At 36.9% G+C, this 23862-nt stretch overlaps 3 protein-coding genes across 5 annotated transcripts in view; 2 read left to right on the forward strand and 1 right to left on the reverse strand.

Annotated features, from left to right (window-relative positions):
* The window catches only part of LOC127846709 (uncharacterized), a 130635-nt gene that overhangs the window by 6177 nt on the left and 100596 nt on the right, over positions 1-23862 (forward strand). The window contains exon 2 of one of the 3 annotated variants that reach the window (XM_052378209.1): positions 1018-2659. The exons of 1 other annotated variant lie outside the window; for it this stretch is intronic. In XM_052378209.1, the coding sequence (XP_052234169.1) occupies positions 1018-1934 (917 nt within the window). In that variant the 3' untranslated portion in view covers positions 1935-2659. Of the gene's footprint in view, positions 1-1014; positions 2660-23862 lie in introns of those variants that run through there. One more of the 3 variants, XM_052378208.1, reaches the window with a different exon arrangement.
* LOC127846713 (uncharacterized) lies at positions 8238-19679 on the reverse strand. Its single transcript, XM_052378213.1, has 5 exons — positions 19331-19679; positions 18027-18160; positions 15685-15808; positions 10311-10451; positions 8238-9367 (listed from the first exon to the last, which is right to left on the reverse strand). Exons 1-5 carry the CDS (start codon positions 19539-19541, stop codon positions 9135-9137), a joined length of 843 nt encoding a protein of 280 aa, XP_052234173.1. The 5' UTR covers positions 19542-19679; the 3' UTR covers positions 8238-9134.
* LOC127846700 (rhophilin-2-like) overlaps positions 21148-23862 on the forward strand; it is a 49627-nt gene continuing 46912 nt past the window's right edge. The window contains exons 1-2 of the mRNA XM_052378189.1: positions 21148-21307; positions 22660-22775. Of these exons, the coding sequence (XP_052234149.1) occupies positions 21239-21307; positions 22660-22775 (185 nt within the window). The 5' untranslated portion in view covers positions 21148-21238. The remainder of the gene's footprint in view (positions 21308-22659; positions 22776-23862) is intronic.

Genomic DNA, 23862 nt, shown 5'->3' on the forward strand with positions numbered 1-23862 from the left:
TAGAAAAAGCATCGTTAATACCAGTACTTCATATTGATCCGTTGCGGAAAACGTTGACGTATTTCCATATTTTGAATGCAAGACGTTTTTACAATTAATTGTGTTTGGAATGTGCGGCGTCATCAGTTAAAATCATCAAGTTATCCCCCCCCCCCCTGACTCTTGTAAACTTCTTTAATACACTGTTCTACATATAACCTTCTAAATTGCAGCCTATGTTTATTATGATTATAGGTCGATAATATGCGTTATTTATTGATTGATAATGTCTTTTGTTCAGTTTAAAATTTGTTACACATGATTTTTACAAACCTGACAAAGTAATTCTCTTAGCAAAGTTTAAAAAAATACAAAATTGCAACTAGCATGAATTTGTTCATTAACCCTTTCAGCGCGGGAACCAAATTTTGAAGGACTTTGCAAACAGTTGGATCCAGATGAGACGCCACAGAACGTGGCGTCTCATCAGGATCCAAACTGTTTGCTATTCTGATAGTATTCTTTGATAAAAATGAAGAAAATGCTAATTTTAGAATTCAGCAGACGATATTTTAGCAGACGACAAATTTCCCAGCATGCAAAGGGTTAAAATATGGTCTGGGAAAACAGGGCTTAATGCATGTGCGAAAAGTGTTGCTTCAGATTATCCAATGCAATCCGCACATGCTCATCCATTCGGTACCCCTCGCAGATTATCATAATCGTACTTATCCGATGTTTGACGGAAAGGGCCGAGAATGTGCGATTGATGCTTATCAGAGACGACCCTTTCCGCCTAAATAGGATATTCTTTTAAAAGAGACTTCTTTCAAACGTAAAATACCATAAAAGCGGAAAGTGTCGTCCCTAATTAACCGGTTTGGACTGCACAAGCTAATCTTGGACGACACTTGACTCACACGCATTAAGCCCAGTTTTCCAAGAATGAGGCATTGCATTTGCATTAACAATACGATCGCCGATATTGGTGCCGTGACCAGAATAATTTTTATTTATTTATTTTATTGATTTCAGAAGACACAAGCAGTGGAGGAGTATTCAGTGACACGAACAATTCGGGAGTCAAGACCTTAGTGATGGTCTTCATCATCCTGGGCATCATCGCCTTCTCTCTGGGGCTGGCCAAGATCTGTCAGTACTGTCGCAAGAAGAATTACCTCCCGGAAGACGACGAGAGCGTGATAAGCGAGCACACGAGGGACATCATAAAATCGCGCTTGGCGGTGTTGCATTATAAGAAACGGGAGATGCGACGGGAAAAGCGTGCTAACACTATTCGGGGTGTTGCGAGCTGGTTAACGTTCGCGAGGAAAAAGAAAAAACAAGATGATGATGATGATGAAGGCGATGATGAAGATCATCGTGTGGCCACTCAAATTCCCATCGAAAATGTGCAATCTTTGGCTAAGTTGGAAAACGGAAGCGTTGGTAAGGACGCTGGAAAGGCAAACGGTAATGATGACGATGAGAAAGATGGTGCGATTTCTAGCACGGCTAGATTACCGATTTTTACGCATTCAGTAAGTGCTACTAAGCTCCCAGATGCGACAGCAAAGAAGACAAGTGAAACTAAAGACATTCCCGTGCAACGAGGTAGGCCAGTTTCTAGCAGGTCGCGTGTAATGCCGAACGTAACTATGACGTCAGTTGACGCAAAAAGTAAACCTAAATTGAATGTGAAATCGGTGCATTTTGAGGATGACGGTGGTGATAAACTAGCAGTACCAAGCAATACAAACTCTAAATCAGCAAAAGGTGTTACGAATATACCAAAAACTCATAGTACAGAACAAACAAACTCGCAAGCGGTTTCAATCGATGTGAACGGTGGTCATACGAATCATGGTTTCAATTCAGACGTTCCAACAAATTCTGCAATAAAAGGCAAAGTGGACGATTTAACAGTTCCTGTGATTATCGAAACTAAAACATGAAAAGCCACAAATTGCGTTTGATCGAAACATATTTTTCGGCCATTGTGAAAATGGTGTGTTGTTTATTTTGCGGAGTTTCGATGCCTTGGTACCCGTGTCTTTCGAAAAATATCTGAGTGTGTTTGAGAAAGGCTGGAGACATTGGTGCTCAACGATAGAGCCTCGTTTCGTGACAACTGGTCGTAATGCATGTGCAAAAACGTCATCCCAGATTAGCCTGTGTAGTCCTTTATTAAATTTCCCGTTAAATGGCGGTCTCTTCAAAAACAAGTCCAGTTTAGGTGGAGAGAGTTGTCCCTGATTAGCCTGTGCGGAATTAAAAGGCAGATCTAGGATGACATTTTACGCACATGAATTATCCCAGTGTTCCCAGAACGAGACCCGATGTCTTCTTACTTAACCTATATAGGCAACTAAACGTGTATCATTATGTTGTCGCTGTTATTTTCTTGAAGGAAAATACTTTCAGTTGTTTGTGTCCCTTTAACATTATTGTTAATCAGTTTAATACGTTATCATGTATCATGTATCATATGACCACGTTGTTGCATTTCTATGCATCATAATTCCACGTCGTTGTTTATTGACTGATAAACGACGATACATCGGACATTATTTTCAAAATATCGTATTAATTAATAGTATCAACAATTGCTAATAGGACATGGAAAGTGCAAATAAACAAGACATTTTGGTGAATTAATGAAATAAATGATCGTCCTGTAATGGGGATTTCGATAATGCTACATATCGAAGCTGCCATTATTAAACGCTCGCGCTGGTACTGATGCCCCTCTGTTTCACTTGTGTGTGACCAATACAAACCAACATCATGATTGTAATGGGTATTTCGGTAACAGAATGCGAGCGGTTACCAAGATTTCCCATCGTTTTTACCTATGAACGTAATATAAATAATATGCAACATTCCTTATATGACATTTATTAATCTTTACAAAGGAAAGTTATACACAAAAAGTAGGTAGGGTCATTTTCTGAAATGAATTTATATTCTATAACAGGGCTTTCGGTAACTCAACAACCCAAATACTTTCAACCCAATTACTTCACGCCGGGTATGCGGATGTTTTGATTACGGATGGCACTTCTATAACAGAGAACATCAAGAGCCACGACTTGTGAAAGAAGAGTTCTTCAACTTTTTTTGGCATGTACGTTCTGATCATTTGGTTTTCAGACACGGAACATTGTTTGGTCGATTCATGGTATCAGGGTGCAGAATCAACGGGGTTTTCAGGGGTTTACACACGGGCTGGGCGGAATGTAATTACACCGTTAAGAACTTTATCTTTGCAAATATCTCAATTTATTGAAGTACATTTGCAAAAATCTTTAGTGCATAAACACAGTTTTTCTTGCAGTTGGGCCTATGTCTTAAGGTATAAGAATAAATCCTTGAATACTTCTGAAATCGTTGACAAAATTTCACGTTCTGTGAAGCATCAAATTTCAAAAATCTAATTTTGAACATGAACACGGGCTTATTAAATAAAGTAATTCTTATGTATTTCACATTGCCCGTCTTGTATGCAATAGTTGAAATTCTTAAGAAAAATTGTTTTAAAAAGTTATTTGAAATAAAGCACCACTTAACGTCGTGTGTAAATACATTGAAGTTAATTAAAATGGGGAAACCCCGCAAAGTCACGTGATCCTGCACCCTGGTATAGCACTTCGTATTGCGAAGACAGAAATTTGCGGAAAAAAACGTTAACATTCCATCGATAATCAGCATTCATCTGGGTATGCGCTGTTTGTCAAGGCCTTTTTCTAGACGCTAGGCATAAATGGGTTAATATTAAGTATGTCCTAATGAAGGTACTAAGGACATTTACTTATGTATTAGCTAGTATGTAATGAAACATCGCTCTGCTAAAACTGCCACTTAGAAATAAATATCAGCAGCGATGCAGGTCCGAAATTCCTCTAACTCTACGAATAGAGTGATTTAGGGTCAAGATCGCACTTCGATCTTACGTTATAATAGCGTAAAAGTAAGTGCTCCCTATAAACAGAGATCAATATAAAGGAAGTGTTCCATTCTGTTTTTAATTGTGTGGCTACGCATTAGTATCGTCTTGATGATTCGATTCTAATGAGCACCAACGACATAGAATTGTATGAATAACAAATGTGTATTTGCCTCTTAAAGAACCCTTCGCTCCCGTTATTTACTTAGAGCCTTGCTATGGTAAATTTCAACACGATCGTTTTGATCCACGTGATCCGTTGTATTTTCAGCTCTCTGAATCTCAAGTTACTCCTAAAAACAAGTCCATTATGTAGACACTTATTTACGGTCGTCACTTGAAATATATTTCTTTAGAGATAAGCATTTTAATTTTATTGAAAAATTGCAATTATAATATCAATAGTATAAATTCATAAAAATGCGACATTGGTTATATTTCATGTGTGTTTTTTGTAATTACGTTATGCACAGATTCCCAATGTCTCGCGCTTGATTATGCAGATTGATTCGTACTTCAAAATGTTTGGTAAGAATAGCCATAATACACATAAATGCATTTCAGGTAGAAGGTAAAACTCTATGATCAGAGTGCCAAATTCGGTTAACCCATTTATGCCTAGCGTCTAGAAAAAAGGCCTGGCATGATGCGGCGTCTCATCAGGGTCTACGCTGTTTGCTTAAAGAATTTCTGTAAGAAATATTCTAAATATAGAAATAAATATACTAGACATCCCTAATTTTGGAAACAAATTGATCCAATTTAGAAGGATGGGATAGTCCACTAGGCATAAATGGGTTAAAGTCTAAATTATCCGAAGAGTCCTTTATCGGGAATAAAAGTGTTTGCAACTTCATGAATACCATCTATTAAAACATGCTCTATCTCCGTGTATATGTTATTGAATACTATCAAAATTTCAGTATTTGAAGCAAAGTGATCGCTGTACAAGCTGGAACATCAAACAATTTCTTGCAATATTTCTAAGTAGATTTATGTTGTTGAAATGTTTACTGTTTCCGCACTTTATGCTGTTTTCCGACCGAATTTTCTATTTTAGGGACAAAAATCTAGCATTCTTCCACGATTGTTTTTCTTCCCAATAGAAAATGATGACCCAATTATCCACTCGACAACAGTGAAGATGTTCCTTTAACAAGAATATGCAATGAAATTCATAAATCTTCCCCATCTCTATTCAACATAATTTTTGTTAAGATAAGTTTTATTAATTTATGGAAAATTAAGCGCACATGATCAAACGTGGCGAACAAATATCGTAAACTGATCAGTAACTTATGTGAATATGATCGAATTTCGCAAAAGAAATAATTGAAAATATTACCTGGAATGCGGAAATAGTTAGATCTGTACATCGTCGACTTAGAGGGACTGAATCTTAATAACGTATCAATTAGCTGTGCGTAGAGTTATTTCATTATTTTTATTATTATTACTTATGATGATGATTATGATTGTGATTATTATCGTTTATCCCACATTTACAGCGAATTCGGTTGATTAAAGCCCCGTCGATTAAATATCATCTATAATCAACGGCAGGAAATGACGTCAATATTTCGACGAAATGGCGTCATAAATCCAGCGAAATTATCCAGTCTAACTAATGTTGTTTAAACAAAAAGGTTTACAAAATAAAAAGTAGGATAAATAGAATAATAGATTAGTGTTGATTATAGATCAGGTTTGTCATGCTCGGCACGAAAACGAAAAAGCACTCTCCAAGGCTCGTGCTTTTTGTTTTCTAAGCCTCGCATGATAAACCTGATCTATAATCAACACTAACCTATTATTCTCTATTTACTTCTACTATTATCATCATCATCATCATCATCATCATCATCATCATCATCATCATCATCATCATCATCACCATCATCATCATCATTATCATCATCATCATCATCATCATCATCATCATCATCATCATCATCATCATCATCATCATCATCATCATCATCATCATCATCAACCTCATCATCATCTTCATCATCATCATCATCATTATCATCATCATCATCATCATCTTCATCATCATTATCATAATCTTCATCATCGTCGTCATCATCATCATCATCATCATCATCATCATCATCATCATCATCATCATCATCATCATCATCATCATCATCATCATCATCATTATCATCATCATCATCATCATCATCATCATTATCATCATCTTCATTATCGTCGTCATCATCATCGTCATCATCATCATCATCATCCTCCTCCTCCTCCTCCTCCTCCTCCTCATCATCATCATCATCATCATCATCATCATCATCATCATCATCATCATCATCATCATCATCATTATCATCATCATCATCATCATCATCATCATCATCATCATCATCATCATCATCATCATCATCATCATCATCATCATCAACCTCATCATCATCTTCATCATCATCATCATCATCATTATCATCATCATCATCATCTTCATCATCATTATCATCATCTTCATCATCGTCGTCATCATCATCATCATCATCATCATCATCATCATCATCATCATCATCATCATCATCATCATCATCATCATCATCATCATCATTATCATCATCATCATCATCATCATCATCATCATCATTATCATCATCTTCATTATCGTCGTCATCATCATCGTCATCATCATCATCCTCCTCCTCCTCCTCCTCCTCCTCCTCCTCCTCCTCCTCATCATCATCATCATCATCATCATCATCATCATCATTATCATCAGTATCATCATCATCATCATCATCATCACCGTCGTCTTCGTTGTCGTCGTCGTCATCACCATTATCATCATCAGCAGCAGCAACAGCATCATCATCAGCAGCAGCAGCATCATTATTATTAGTATTATTATTAATGTCATTATTATTATTGCTTTTATTATTCTTGCTATTATTATTATTATCGCTTTTATTATTATAAGTATTATTTGATTATTATCGTCATCGTCCACGTCGTCGTAATGATTGTTGTTGTTGATGGTATTGTTAAAACCACAGTCACTGTGAACAATAACAAATGCGTTTAAAGGAGTCTTGTCACGTTTTGGTCAATTGACACCATTAAAAAAAGTTGTTTCAGATTCGAAAATTTTCGTTTTAGTTATAATATTTGTGAGGAAACAGTAATGCTGAACATTTATTTACCATGCTCTAAAACTTTTGACGATTTTTAAACCTGAAAATTATAAAGCGTTGCAACGCGAAACGATTGATACATTTTGGAAAGTTTTGTTGCTGTCGTTATATTTTGCGAAACTATGGGGATTGGTTAATTGAAGTAAAAAAACATACCCTTATAGCATGAGCACGGATGGTCGAGTGGTCTAAGCGGAAGACTTTTACATCAGGACTCCAGGGGTCAGTGGTTTGAATCCTGTTGTTGGTTACTTTTTCCTTCTTTTTTAAATTGTTTTTTTGTTTTCTTACTGAAGATAGTTTGGTCCAATGTTTAAATGTATCAATATAAAGCATTTAATGACAAACTTCAATTCATGCCAAAATCTGTGAAAAGGCCCCTTTAAAACGAGGAAATGAAATGACGTTACGGGAAACCAAAACTTCACTTCCGGAAGTACGCACACATTAAACATGCCGGAACTGTACGGCTGATGTGGAAGAAGCCACGTGTTCACGTATAATAATATCATATGCGATCAAGGATATTGTTAATGTTTGTAAATGAGCCTCGCTCTGCGAAAACCGGGTCTAATGCATGTACGTCATGTATAAACCCACAGTAGCGTAGGGTCTAATGCACATATAAACCCTCATTGGCTTGTACAGTTTCAACCTGAAGTGTAATAACGACCTGAATTGTAAAATACTTTATTAAATTATTACAATTGCTTGACAACCGGAATTGTAATAACAACCGAAAGTGTAATAAACTTATTGCTTGGTTTAAAATTGCATCTGATCGCATTTTCAAACACAGATTATTACAATTCAGGTTGTCAAGCAATTGTAATAATGTAATAACTTTGCTAAAATTACAATTGAGTTTGTATGAGAACAAATTTTTGTCATTCATAGGTCGTATTGCCCTATTAACATAAATTGCATACATGTTTGCATTATATTTTGCAATAATCTGTGTTTGAAAGCTTTGGCTATATGGTCGACCGTGACCTTAAGTTGGAGTGATTGACTCAAACCCTTAACGTTTGAGATAACATTCATCCCCAAAGGGTATACAAGATATGGAGCGGACACCAAAGTGTTGCGGACAGACTGACCGACGGATGGACGGACGAAGGACATTCGTATAATTCATAGAACGCTTTGTGGCGGTAGGGTTTAATATAATATTATATTACAATTTAATATGACTTGTACATAATGAAAAATGGTTTTAATTCATTGTTCACATTTTGAACACTTGCGTCTATTTGTTTTGCATAATTTTCAGGAAAAAAATCTGGAATCTCGTTTATTAAAAAAGCATAATCTGTAGGCTACGTTGCTAACAATAGCAATATATGTTGCTTATGTTACTTAAAATAGCATCATATGTAGCTTGTGTTTCTAAAAATAGCCTGATCGGTAGCCTGCATTTCTGTTTCTAAAAATCGAATCATTTGTCGCTTGTGTTTCTAAAGATAGCATCATCTGTAGTTTGTGTTTCTAAAGATAGTATCATCGGTAACCTGTGTTTCCAAAGATAGTATCATCTATAGCTTTTTGTTTCTAACAATAGCATCATCTGTAGCTTATGTGTCTAAAAATATCATAATCTGTAGCTTGTGTGTCTAATAATAGCATCATTTGTAGCTTGTGTCTCTAATAATAGCATCATTTGTAGCTTGTGTCTCTAATAATAGCATCATTTGTAGCTTGTGTCTCTAATAATAGCATCATTTGTAGCTTGTGTCTCTAATAATAGCATCATTTGTATCTTGTGTCTCTAATAATAGCATCATTTGTATCTTGTGTCTCTAATAATAGCATCATTTGTAGCTTGTGTCTCTAATAATAGCATCATTTGTAGCTTGTGTCTCTAATAATAGCATCATTTGTAGCTTGTGTCTCTAATAATAGCATCATTTGTATATTGTGTCTCTAATAATAGCATCATTTGTAGCTTGTGTCTCTAATAATAGCATCATTTGTATCTTGTGTCTCTAATAATAGCATCATTTGTATCTTGTGTCTCTAATAATAGCATCATTTGTAGCTTATTATAGCCTCTCGTATAGGGAGCAGCAGCATCTGCAGCAGATGCACGTGATAATCAGCGCAACCAATACAACGCCCCCGACGGCGATGCCGATAATGGCGGCGATGGACAGGGCTAATTTCGCACATGATTTCTCATCGCTGTTATCACCGCAGTTGTTGTAGCCGTCGCAGAGCATGTTATTCTGCACGCAAAATCCGTTGGCGCATCTGAACTCGTCATGTGCGCATCGGCCTGCAGTTTGTGACAACAAAACTTAAAGAACTGATCACATAGGAATGCGTTTGTGACAACACAAATTAAAGCTCTTGCACATCGGCCTGCAGTTTGTGACAACACAAAAAAAACACTGGATGAACGAATTTGTACACAATAATATTGGCAGCGAAAGGAGGATGCAATATGAGGGACTTACATGAATTGAAGCTTTTAAGGAAGATTTAAAGAAAACAGATTATTGCAGTAGGTTTTAAACAATCAAATTTAAAAAGATTATTTATGTATTGCTATTCTGTTGTTGTAATGGAAATATCATTATTTCAAAATCGATAATGCATTTGTTCAAACAGTAAAAATAACATGAAATTATCGCTATTTTTCATTGTTTTACTGTGAAATGGCGTCGTTTTTTGGCGTCATGAAGTTATTATCCCAGCTAAATTCGCCAGATTAAATCTTTAAAAATGTAAATGAACTGTAGAGAAAGAATTACATAAAAATGGTATTTGTTAGATTTCAGTAGATTATCGATTTTTATACCCTCGTTATCATAGAAAAAACAAATTTTCACTCGTGCCTGCGATAAAAATAGATATCTACCGAAACCAATGCATATCTTCTATTTATTTCTAAAACCACACTAACCCTTTCCTGGTCAGAACAAACGTAGAAATTGTTATATCCAACAGCATAAAACCAGAAAAACCTGCGAGCAACTCGTACGTTTAATATTCTATTTTAAATAATAATAAGAAAATATTATTTTAATAATACGTTTAATGTTCAGTCTATTCAGGTTTTCTGCTGTTTGCTGCTCATCTGTACCTTTAGGTTGGAAATGAAGCCTTTTTATTTTAAATCTTGTAAGAAAGGTCTTAAATTTAATTTGATTTTCTTAGGAACTACAAACTGGTTAAAGTGAGCATCTGGGTGGTAAAGGTTAAACAAATCAACTCACCACGATGAAACGGGGTAATGATTGCCGTAAAACTTTGGCGCGATGAAGGCGCCATGAGTATCTGCTTGAATTCAAGCGTCAGGAAGTTGGATGACGTCACGAAGTAGCCCGTGATTCGGCTGCCACATAAACCTCCCTCTCCTGTTGGTATTGATAGCAAGGATCGAGTCAATAAAAAGTGCCTTTACGTGCAAATGAGCCTCGCTCTGGGAAAATGGGGTTTAATGCATGTGCGTTTAGTGTCAGAGATTAGCCAGTGTAGTGCGCACAGACAGGGGCGAGACTTTCCACATAAATAACAAGAGACTTCCTTTAAAAATACACACGATACAAGTGAAAAGTGTCGTCACTTATTAGCTTGTGTGGATACATTACGTACATGAGTTAAGTGCCGTTTTCCCAGAGCGGTAATAAAATTTGTTAGGTTAATACTCGGTAGGTTCCGTTTCATTCTCGGTAGGTTCCGTTGTATACGCGGTATGTTCCGCTGCATGCTCGGTAGGTTCCGTTTCATAATCGGTTCATGAATTACCGTGATTGCTCTTTAAATGTTTATTGTTTTCTAAACCCAATATGCCCGTTTTCGACTACTTTTTTCTTTTCTATCTGTGATTGAACCTTTGAATATGTTTATTTACATGTTAATTAAATAGATTCACAACATCTGTGTAGTTTGTATAGCGAAATATTGATTTTGCGATGTAAAATTTCGCGGTTACCGTATTACGAATCAGGCATAGAAGTAAAAGTTGTTTGTTTCCAGTAACTCGGCCGATCAAAATTTATACCGATTTTTTTAATATTCCGTAATGAAATCGAGATAATGTGTTTGAAAATTACATCATAAAAAATGAAATTTCGCACATAAAAAATTGATTTGTTTAAACCGATTTGGAAGATTTGTCTTAGGTATCCTTATAAGAGATGGAAATAACTTGTGTACAAACCGACAAGAATAAGAAAAATCAAAGCGCTGAAGGCACTGAAGATGTTCGCTATTGCATAATTAAACACGCAATTCATTTTTCAAAATCAATCGCAAGTTTGAAATGAACACACGCCATTCAACTTAAAAAAGTGTGTGTCATAGCGCACGGGTCGAGTTTTGTGTGCACTTTTTATCATCCTTATTATTTCATAGAAATAACTAAGACAAAATAAAAACAGCATGCTTTTTTGGAAGTTCTGAAAGCAAAGAAAGTATGATGAAAATGGTAATGAGAACTTAACTTTTGATTTTTGACACCATATACAAATTCAAAATATACAATAATCTTCGTATCTTGTATATGGAGGAGTAAAAGTATATAAACATTGCTGTTTATGCTTTACTTGTTACCCGAGCAGTTCAAACGGTGTCAACAACGCTAACATAAACATAGGTATAGAGCACTAATGCGCTTTTAGGCGAAGCTGTTTCAGTTTTCATCTTAGTGACTTTAACATAACGCCAACAGACACGCATGAATATTTTCGAATATTTAATAAGCTGATTCGAGAAACAACCTCTGAATTTTTGCTATTTCATTGCGTATGTGCTCAATTCAAAGGATGTAGCACTGTTCAGTGTAAGAAATTCCGGACTACTCTCTGTATGCTCAAACGACACAAATTGTGGCCCTGTTACAATTACGCGTTACAATCCATCTCGCAGAATTTCAATTTCGCCTCCAAGATGAGAAAACAATCATTAGCGAAATAGTATAGTGTCACGATTAGAGAAAATCGTTTAATTATCATACCACAATGTTTGCCGTACTTGGTCAGCACGTCTGGAAATCATTCCTTAATGCGTCGATAGGCTGCCATTATTAACAAGTTTGCTATTTTGAATTCAATTTTGTATCAAAAAGCATTGTTTTTAAATGTGGGATTTTCAATTCGCAATGAGATTTGTAATGACCCTCGTCATGCGAAAATGGGTCTTATTCCATATGCGCCCTTCATATAAATAGCCCACTCAGCTATCCCTCCTTCTGGTAAGGAGAAACATAACATATTATGTGATTTTAAAGCGAACAGCGTCGCCTATGGCCTGACTGCGCAAGAGCACATGTTGGGTTTAACAAACGCTTGCCGAAACGCATAAGACCCATTTTCGCATGACGGCGCTATTGACGTGTGATTTAAATGTGACGAAAGAAAACTGCGTTTAAATCAAATATAAACATACGATATATTTCGATAATGAAGAAAGATACTCATAACAAGGCATATGAGGACACATATGAAGTGCTCTCCCGTAGTATATTTTTTATTTACTCACACTAATGTGTGGTTTGACAATGCTAACACACATTTCATGCGGTGAATATGCAGCTTACAAGTGAAAAACACAACACAATAGTTTAACTTTTGTTTAATTGTATTCAATTATTTAGAAAAGTAAATTGCTAACTTTATTTCAAAGTCGGCGTATACGCCGACTACATTTTTAAAAGACATGTATTGTTATAAATATATTTAATATAATATATTTAGTTGTTTTCGGTTTTAGCGATTATAAAGCATTTTCGAGGTTGCCTATAGTATGCCTGAGTAATTGATGAACTCATATCCAACTGTCAATGTATTGAGAACTGTGAATATAAACAAGCTAACCCTTCTACTAAGCTTCTACTATTGCGTTGCTAGCACCCGTAAATACAAAAGATCGCCGCTATGTGTTGAGAACCAAGAACGCTTTCCAGAAATACCCGATGTAGTAGCTTCAACGAGGTTATGAAACAGGTCATTCGTATTATTATTATAAATTATTTGTTATATTCGGGTTAAGCGATTAGGATTTTTTTTAGTCTATCATATCGCTGAAGTTATTGTTGAACTTATGTTCAACGTTTTATAAATTGAGAATATAAATAAGCGTCAACTTTTTCCCAAATCTCTCAATTTACGACCTGTACTACGTCATTGAGTTGTATGTGAGAGCGTAACCTATTGCGTTGTTATCGCCCGTAAACTTTCCTTTGTTTATCGACAGGCGCATCTATTAATAGCCTCATATCATGAATGCCAAAACACCCGCGAAAAAGAACCACGTGACCAAATAGGACGCTAAACGCAAATACCATGCGACTACGACTTTAATTATGTAAGAACGCTCCGCAATTCCTCTGAAGCCGGGGCCTTGTGATTGCTTTACGTAAAGAATTGACCTCTAACTGAAGTTAGCAAAGGAAACGCAGCACCTAATTGACCCATTCCTTCTATGTGCGAAGGCAGATTGAATTTTACTAATGTATGGTTTGCCTATTATAACACACATTATAATGCGGTAAATATGCGACTAAAAGTAAACGAGAGCGCCGATGGCGCTGAAAGCATAGTTGCAAGATACAGGGAAGATGCTGCTGAAGTAAATGTTAAGGTCAAAATATACTAAATAGTTTCCTTATATGTTTCGATATAAAAGCGACAACTTCGAGCAAAAATAAATACAACATTTTGCACATAGAGACCCCCATAACCATACCTTTTCTTGACGGGCATTCTTAGCTTAATCGATTTAAGCAATAAAACAGATATTTCATGTTCAAACCAAAAAAGAATTCGACTCAAATAAAAAAAAAATCTAGTGGATTGTAACCTTTTGCAGTGCCATTTTTTACTTTAATCTCCAACTTTATCCTATTTCAGGGATTTAGTAGTGAACACCTATGCTTACCTTCTCAATATCTCCAAACGATAAAACCAGAACAACAGTATAAAGTGTATAACATGCCTTCGAGGAAAATATGATGATTTGTTTAGAGAGTACAGCCTTCATGACTCGATTATTGAGTATATTGTAGCCTTAACGATTGCTGACATCAAGAGTCGCCCCCCTTGTTACCAATATGTTCTATTTTTAGAAACGGGAATTCCAAATAGTGACGAATGTGAATGGTTACAAAATGACATAACTATGAAAATAAATACGTAGAATTACATTATTTCACGCATACCATTATGCAACCATCCGTTTTCTTTTCCGACTTGATACATTTACAGATTTCCATTTAATATTTTACAGACACAACACTCGTCCAGAATTCGCGCGAATCCATTAAATCCGATGCCACATTTAAACCGTTAGCTCTACTCGTAACGTTAATTTCTGGCTAAAAGTAAGTCATTTTAACTTCAATTAACACATCTCTATTATTTTCAAACTCTACTTCATCAAATCCATAGAAAGGCAGGTCAGAATCCATGTCATAAATCAGAAAACATTTGACCTCTCACAGAACAGTAAACAAAGGAAATAGAAATTAGGTGCGAGGTCACTATCAACAAGAACAGAATTGTTTTACGAACGAAATTTGTTTTAGTTTCTTAGAAGGTTTTTTCACGTAAAACGGTCTTAGAAAAATTCACTAAAAACGGTGTCAGCAATATTCTTGGAAGAAAACGTAAGAAAAACGTTTAAAAAAAAAAGAAGTATGAATTACCATAAACTAAATTAAAAAGATATTTCGTCTGATTTTTGATCAGGTAAGGCTTCAAAATGGACAACCATTCGATGTGTGTTTTCAAAATGTCGTATATACCTTAAGCATAGGTGCGTTGCACCTATGCTAAAAACACTATAATTAAACTTTTGTTTTTAATTAAGTTATTTAGAAACCAAAATTCCAAACCTTATTTCAAAACAGCAAGACTACATTTTTTAGAGAATATTCTTGTTATATTTAAATGTTTTTTAACAGTTTCAGCGATAATGAATCACTTTTATGTTGTCTATCGCATCCCGGTAATAATTGTTGAACTCGTGGTCAACGTGTTATTAATTGAGACCTGTGAATATAAACAAGCGTAACCTTATACTAGTGCGTAATTCTCACCCGGACTCCCCTTTGTTTATCGCCAGCCTCAGATTTATGAATGATATGAGCGAAAATACTACGTCACGCAGACGCAGCAGAAAGTGGACTATTTTAATCATTCATAAACAATCTCCTCCGCGACACGTGCAATACGATCATTGTTTTTTTTTATTCTTTTCTATAAAACACCATTCGAAACTATTGCATTTAACACGATATTAATATAATGTTTCCATTTGTGAATAAACATAATTGGAGAACTCAAACCTCTTGCATAAATTATACAACTCTTTCTTCGCGCGTAGTGTAAGCGGGAATTGGGCTAATCATACCCAGGCCGTATCGACCTGAATTTTACATCAAGCACATTAGACGGTCGCTAAAGCGACCATCTAAAAAGGACGACCTAACTACCCTATATTTTTAAGATGTTAGGGGAAACAACAGCTAATGTTTACAGCTCATATAAGAACTTAACGCACAGGCACTTAGTTTCCTCAGAACGAGGCTTATAAACAGTTTATATCTGGTTCAGTAGGAAAAAAATAACAACAGCCGTGGTACAATACCGTTTAAGCGATTTGCTGGTGTTAAAGCCTTTCCAGTGAACAGGTCCAGCCTGGCGTGGTTGCAGACACCGGAAGTCGGCAAGGTCATCGAGACCGCGTTGAAGGTTATCACCAGCATGTAGTTCTACAAGTGTAATCAAAATAATATGAGCCGTGAATCGTGATACATCGGCTATCTCCGGACTCGTCCGTACGATAGGCGTCTGCTGATCCAAATTGGAGTTAGAAAACCGGTGTTAATGCATATGTGTAAAGTATCGTTCCAGATGAGCCTCTGCTATCCACACAGGCTTATCAGGGACGACACATACCGCATGGACTTGATTTCTGTTTAGAGTAGACCTCCTTTAAACGAAAATTCCATTAAAGCGGACAGTGTCGTTCCTGATTGGCCAGTGCCTTCTACACATTATAATATGGGATGACACATAACGGACCTTCATTAAGACCAAATTTTCTCAGAGCGAAGTGGTGGCGGATCCGTTGTCTAGTGGTTACACACTGGCTTCAAAATCCAGAGATCGCTGGTTCGATCCTCCGCTGCACCTAACCTACTAACTCGTCTTTCGCATGAGACGTTAAACCGAGGTGCAGTTTACTAGGTGCTATACACCGGGCACTAAAAGACCCAGGGTCACCTCTGGAACGGAGTGTCTTCTGTATCTTGCACTATCCCCCGTAACCAACTAACACGTCTTTCTGGGGGCGATGGCCATATGGGAGACAATTCCGGTGCACTCGATAAAAAACAACAACAGAGCGAGGTGTATATTGTTGCAAAAGAAACATACTGAAAGCAACCACTTCAAATTGAAGTATAACAATTAATAATGAATGATCTGAGTAATGTCATGGAAATGGTGTCCGCCTTCGTACAGAGAGGGCTCGGGTTCGATCCCCATAGGGGGAGCATTTTCAAGATTTTCTCTGAAAATTGTCTCAACACAGTGCCTCTTTAAACCGATTACTTTTCATACAGTCTAGCTATATTAAATATGTTTCAATGAAATTAGCTTGTTTTCCAGTTCAGTGTGTCTCCGTTGAGAACCATTGAAAATTTTAGTCGTGTTCTGAGAAAACTGGGCATAATGCATGTTCGTGAAGTGTCGTCCCAGATAAGCCTGTGCAATCCGCACAGGCTAATCAGGGACGACACTTTCCGCTTTTATGACATTTTTTGTTTAAATGAAGACTCTTCATAGCAAAAATCCAGTTTAGGCGGAAAGTGTCGTCCCTGATTAGCCTGTGCGGACAGCACAGGCTAATCTGGGACGACACTTTACGCACATGCATTATGCCCAGTTTTCTCACAACTCGACTCATATATACATGTCGGTAAGGTCAGTGACAGATATGCATCTGTTAACGCTAAGATGCGGTGACATAGGAATGTCTGAAGAACCGTACGACACTACAAAGCTTTGACCCTTTGGTTGGACACCGACATAGTAACCAGCGGACTCAGCTCCCAGTAAGCATCGGAAGACGCGAGTAGGCGATGCCTTTGCGAGACAGAAACACGAAAATGTATCGGAAGATATGATTGGGCGATGCCATTGCCAGACAGAAACACGAGGATAAGTCATGTATCGGGCGATGTGATTGGGCGGTGCCTATGCGAGACAGAAACACTAGGATGTCTTAAGAAGCGTAAGGAACTTAATAGCAATGGTCGCCCATGAAATAGACTAGCTATTTTAGAACGGAAAACTAACGGATGTGATGTCACACAAAATTCCTCTATGGCACATGGGGTTAACAGATCTGCAAGGGACTCCACCCACACCACGAATCTTGCGACTTTATATGGGATGACGTCATTGTGACGCAGAACAAACTATTGATGAAAAAACTTCTAACGGGCTTATCAGGGACGACATGTTCCGCCTAAACTGGATTTTGTTTTAAAATTAACTTCCTTAAAAATATCTTTCATTCTGAAAGTATCGACCCTGATAGCGGTAAATTTGGGACTACACTTTCCGAACATGGGAGGGGGTCTGTCTGAACTAGCTTGAGGAACATGCCTGCTTTATGAATTTCTGCCTTGGAACTTTGAGGTCCGGGGTTAGATACCCACTGCATCCGGCTATTGTGCTGACACACCTACCGAATATGCAACAAAAAACTACCGAGTATGCAACGGAACCTACCGAGGATGCAATCGAACCTACCGAGTATGCAACGGAACTCACCGAGTATTCAAAGAAACTTACTGATTGCGCAACGGAACCTACCGAGTATTAAACGGAACCTACCGAGTATGCAACGGAACCCATTGCGTATGCAAATGAACTTACTGAGTAGAACACGGAACCTACCGTTTATTAAACGGAACTTACCGAGTATGCAGCGGACTCCACTCCCGACACACATGTGGTTTCGCGAGGGGCGAGGCCATTGCGAGACAGGGACATCAGGATAGCATTTCGGTCGTGAAGGATTCGCTTCAATCCACACAGCTCTGCCATGTAATCTGCAATGAAAATATGGCGAGAAACGTTGTATGACCATAGAACGAGATTCCCCAAGAAAAATAAGTTTTCTCGCTTTACATTTGAGTCGTGTTCTGAGAAAACTGGGCATAATGCATGTGCGTAAAGTGTCGTCCCAGATAAGCCTATGCATTCCGCACAGCCTAACCAGGGGCGACACTTTCCGCTTTTATGACATTTTTCGTTTAAATATAGTCTCTTCTTAGCAAAAATCCAATTTAGGCTGAAAGTGTCGTTCTTGATAAGCCTGTGCGGACTGCACATGCTAATCTGGGACGACACATACGCACATGCATTATGCCCAGTTTTCTTAGAACGCGACTCATTTGTCTAAAAGCAAGGTGTTATTGTTTCGTCGGCCCGTATTATCCAACCAATTCGCAGACTTGAGGCTGAAAATAAAGACAATTCTTAACCCATTTATGCCTAGTGGACTCTCCCATCCTTCTAAATTGGATCAATTTATTTCCAAAATTAGTGATTTCTAGTATATTTATTTCTATATTTAGAATATTTCTTACAGAAATTCCTTTCAAAAATTCCTCTCAGCATCATGCGGCGTCTCATCTGGGTCTGCGCCGTTTGCAAATGCCTTTTTTCTTGACTGTATGCATAAATGGGTTAGCACCTCTAATTATATCATTATTGTTTTAGAATGATAGAAATACTATTTTAGCATAATACTATGCAAACTATGAGGTATTTGTGGGAGTGTCGTTCAGTCGCTAATGATGTTACCGCTGTGAAGAGTTTGTGAAATAATTCGGGGGAATCGGGACAATGTCGGAAATCTGTAATGACACCGAAAGAGGACAATGGACAACAGTTCCGATTAATGTATGAACTTCTAAGAAAGTGTTCAGACTTTTGAAAACTTTTATTCGTGCAAATGTCGGCTGTGAAACGAGAACAAACATTGTTCTGAATAATATTCAAGAAAAAAATGGTTTGATATTGTAAAACAATTGCTTATCGATTGATTTGCATATCATTTAATTTAAATATAGAAAACATTTGTTAATTAATTTTCTTATTATATATTATGAATCACGTGGAAAACATTATATCGAACACATGGAATTCATTCCATTTGCCGGTAAATCGTTTAAAAAATGTTTATCCCTTCACGATACAAAAACAAAACCACCTACTTGACTGTGGCTTAAACGACGTGATGTCATCCGTGACGTCATATAGGTCAGTTGGGTTAGCGGGGTCAGCGTCCGGCATCTCAATCGTCGACCTTGACCAGTTGAAAGGAGCGAAGTCATCCGATTGAAATTCAACGGTCCCGTTCTCGGCGACAAGCGTTTTGCTGAAAACTCCTCCAAATAAAAGCAGGAGACCAAATATGAATTCCATTTTTAACGTTTCTATCAATATGCTCCTCTTGGGTTTTATTTCGCACAAAGCTGCACAGAGCGTGTGTAACGCCCGAACTTTTTTGCAAGTTGACGTCGCAACAGGATTGTCGAACAGGATGCGGATGTAAATTGTTAAGTTTCCATCACAAGGGTTGAGGATCACGAGTTAAATTTCCTGTATAGATCGATCGATATATTTCAGAGTCCGTTTTATCGAAAACGACTTCAATTGTGATTTTCATCTTCTAAGTATCTCCGGCATTGTGTTTATGATTTTGTCACTTGAACGTTTAAGCTGGCGGTAAGTGGGAAAGTATTACATCGTATACATACTTGCGCACAAGCATGAAACAATAACAAATATGAAACAAATAGTACGCCATCGAACCTGTGGTGTCTTCTCAAAACATGTACATGCAGTGTTTAACCAACATTAGAGATGGCAGTCCGCATACGGTTCACTGGATGTCTGCACAGCTTAACAGAAATTAAGTTACTCAGATGTTGCCATGCGATATTAAGATATTTTTGGAAATTCTAAATTATATTTATTTATACCATATTCTTAAAACAAGAGATCCTTAAGCGTATGTTTATATGCCGTTTTTATGTTTTTCTTTTTAACTTATGGCAATTATTCATTATTCGTTATAATTTTCAGCAAAGTTTTCGCGTTTATACATATTTTGTGTGAATATGTTTTACAGAAGGAGCAACGCTTGACAAAAAAAATAAAATAATAAAAATAACAACAGAATGATCTTACCGGGTACTTATATAAGCGCATATTTCTTATTGGCTATTGTACGTGTGAAACTAAAAATCGTTCCTGGATAGTGTCTGCCACAGAACATCGGGATTTTTTTAAAGGCAAAGATCATGACAATAGGTTAACAGGTTATAACGACATTTAGGCACAGGTATACTTCTGATTTGGATGGATATCAATGCGTATCTATCCCTGCGATCATAGGCCCTCAGCATTAACGCCCATGTCGAATGACATTTAGCGGACATTTTAGAGATGAGGGCAACTACAATCAGTTCCGGAGTTTGGTTGCATCATGGGACGGGGTGGACTGTGCCTGTAGATCCTGTCAGCAAAGTTGAGCTTACTGTTTGCATGTTTTGATTCCTTTCATTTGTTTTATTTTGTTTTCATTGTGTTGCCTTTCTGCTTTTTGCTGTGTCTGAGAAATTTGCATCTTGATTTCTTGCATTTACTTTATTAGGTTTCATTATGATTCATTTTTGCTTTCATTGCTTGCTTTCGCTTAACTGTATGTATATATAACACTAGTGACACTACAGCAGTTTGTTGTTATTGTGTTGGTGTTGTTGTTTTTTCCGTACATTTCACTTGAAATAGTGCAAGTTACACCTATAGAGAAATTTTGAGTCAACCAAAAAATACCAGTTGCGAGTTTCATATCAAATTCCTCATGAACATGAAAATAGGATAATCAGCTTACAAGAGTATGTTTATATGGTTGCTGTGATTGTTGTTGTTTGATTTTAATGCGTTTAACGTGGAACATTTGATGACGTTAAAATTTTCCAAGGTTACAACGTAGTGTGTAACCTATGGACAACTTGTACTGATATGCTGAAAACTAAGACCGTCTAAAAATGACAACTTTCTGTAATGGTTTCGATTACATTTTAAACTATATTGCGATAAAATTAACATAAGAAATGGAATCAGAAGTGAGTGAAAAAGACGATGCACTATCGGATTTGAAGATGGATTTTATAGGAAGAAAGGTATTTGAATATTGCTAAATGCGTATCTATTTCGGATGAAATACTCCGGAAATTACATGTACACTGTCAAAACATGCAGACATTTATTATTTTAGTAAAATGTTTTGTATTGCATCACTATAAGTTCCATGTTTTATACAATTTTTGATAATATGTATCAATAATTAAGGTAATTGAGTCGATATTTATTGTCAATTTTATACACTTGAAAACAAGGTGTGGTCATCTACAGTAATACCACAGCCATTATGGCCTGGGGTCATCTGACTTCTGTCAGTGCTTATTTCCTTTCAGTAGTTAATATTAAAGGATTTCAAGTTTGTTGATAATGATTAAGCCATTTTATTGATATTATGTTATATTTTGATTTTCTTTATCTATATATATGCAAGTACGCTTATTTTTTTCCAGCTTTTTGGGAAGATAGCCCATTGCTTTGAAATTGGGAATTTTATCAGCATTTTCAAGAAATTGGGAAAATAAATTGGGATTAAAAACTACAGAAATGAGTTCAGCATCTTTAATCTCAAACACCACAAACACCATCATGGTCAACAGTTTTTCACACAATAAGCTCACAGTCTTCTGTCACATCAGGCACCATTTTATTTAAATCTATGTTCTGCTGTAAAGATAGCATTAATCTCTGTTCTGCTGAAAGGATAGCATAAATCTCTGTTCTGCTGGAAAGATAGCATTAATCTATGTTCTGCTGGAAAGATAGCGTTAATCTATGTTCTGCTGAAAGGATAGCGTTAATCTGTTCTGCATAAAAAATAGCATTAATCTCTGTTTTGCTAAAAAAGATAGCATTAATCTCTGTTCTGCTGAAAAGATAGCATTAATCTCTGTTCTGCTGGAAAGATAGTGTTAATTTCTGTTCTGCTTATTCTTTACCGTATCACTTCTTTCCCATTTTCAAATAATTGGTTCTTTTGCTGTTTTGTGAGAAATAGATTGATAAATTGTGCCGTTAACCATTTACCACTTATATACGAATTTTTGACAAGTTTGTTGTCTCTTAGAAAGTTAAATTCAATTAAAGACCTTTCTTACTAGATTTAAGTTTTCATTTTTAATCCTTAGATACTGATCATACTGATGAGCAGCAAACAGCATAAAACCTGAACAGACTGCAAGTTACTCGCATGCTGTTCTGGTTTTATGCTGTTTGCTTTTATCCATTTTCACTTTGCCTCTGAGTGGGAAAGGGTTGAAATAGCATTGATTTATGCTTCCGAAAAACAATGTCATTTAGTGCAATTAGACTTTTTCACCTCAAATTGTCTCCCTTTTGAATCGGTTAATGTAAGGGTAAATCTTTACCAAAGGCTAATCTGCACTATATTCAGGGTTGCGATCCACTGCTGTCAACTGCAAGGGGAAAGCTTCAAAAACGGCGGTCCAAGTTGAACGACGAGATCAACAGAGAACTTCGTATGAGGAATGGAGCTGAAAACTTGTACAGGTTTGTGGTTAGAAGAAAGAAGATATGATCTGTGCTCTGGAGAAACGGAGCTTAGCGTATGTGACTAAATTATCGTCCAAGATATGCAAGATAAGCCTGTGCTGTTTGCACAGGCTAACCAGGGACAACACTTCTTGCTTTTATGGAGTTTTTCCGTTAAAGGAAGTCTCTTTAGGGTGAAAATCAAGTGAAGGCGGAAAGTGTCATCCCTGATTAGCCTGTGTGAACTTCACAGGCTAATGTGGGAGGATACTTTATGCACATGCATTAAGCCTTTTTTTTTAATAGCCTGACTCATATTAACATCTTTAATTTAAAACAAGTGTGCAAGTTTATGTAAGCCAGCTAGACAAATCTCTCGCAACAATAGGGATCAAATCAGCAGCGAAAATTTCTAGCGTTTTGACTAAAATTGGGAAATTAGTGTTGTTGTTGTTGTTTTGCTTAAAAACATGCTTCAACATTGAAAATATACATATTTTCAGTATTATTATGCCCCCCTTCGAAGAAGAGGAGGTATATTGCTTTGCTCATGTCGGTCAGTCGGTCTGTCGGTCGGTCTGTCGGTCCGTCCACCAGGTGGTTGTCAGATGATAACTCTAGATCGCTTGGGCCTAGGATCATGAAACTTCATAGGTGCATTGATCATGACTCGCAGATGACCCCTATTGATTTTGAGGTCACTAGGTCAAAGGTCAAGGTTACGGTGACCCGAAATAGTAAAATGGTTTCCGGATGATAACTCAAGAACGCTTATGCCTAGGATCATGAAACTTCATAGGTACATTGATCATGACTCGCAGATGACCCCTATTGATTTTGAGGTAACTAGGTCAAAGGTCAAGGTCACGGTGACACGTAATAGTAAAATGGTTTCCGGATGATAACTCAACAACGCTTATGCCTAGGATCATGAAACTTTATAGGTATATTGATCATGACTCGCAGATTACCCCTATTGATTTTGAGGTCACTACGTCAAAGGTCAAGGTCACAGTGACCTGAAATAGTAAAATGGTTTCCGTATGATACAGTACAGCCAAGGCGAAACAAACATTATCCGAGGCTTCGCCACAGCAAGATTATT

This window comes from Dreissena polymorpha, chromosome 9 (assembly GCF_020536995.1).
Source record: "Dreissena polymorpha isolate Duluth1 chromosome 9, UMN_Dpol_1.0, whole genome shotgun sequence".
NCBI lineage: Eukaryota > Metazoa > Mollusca > Bivalvia > Myida > Dreissenidae > Dreissena > Dreissena polymorpha.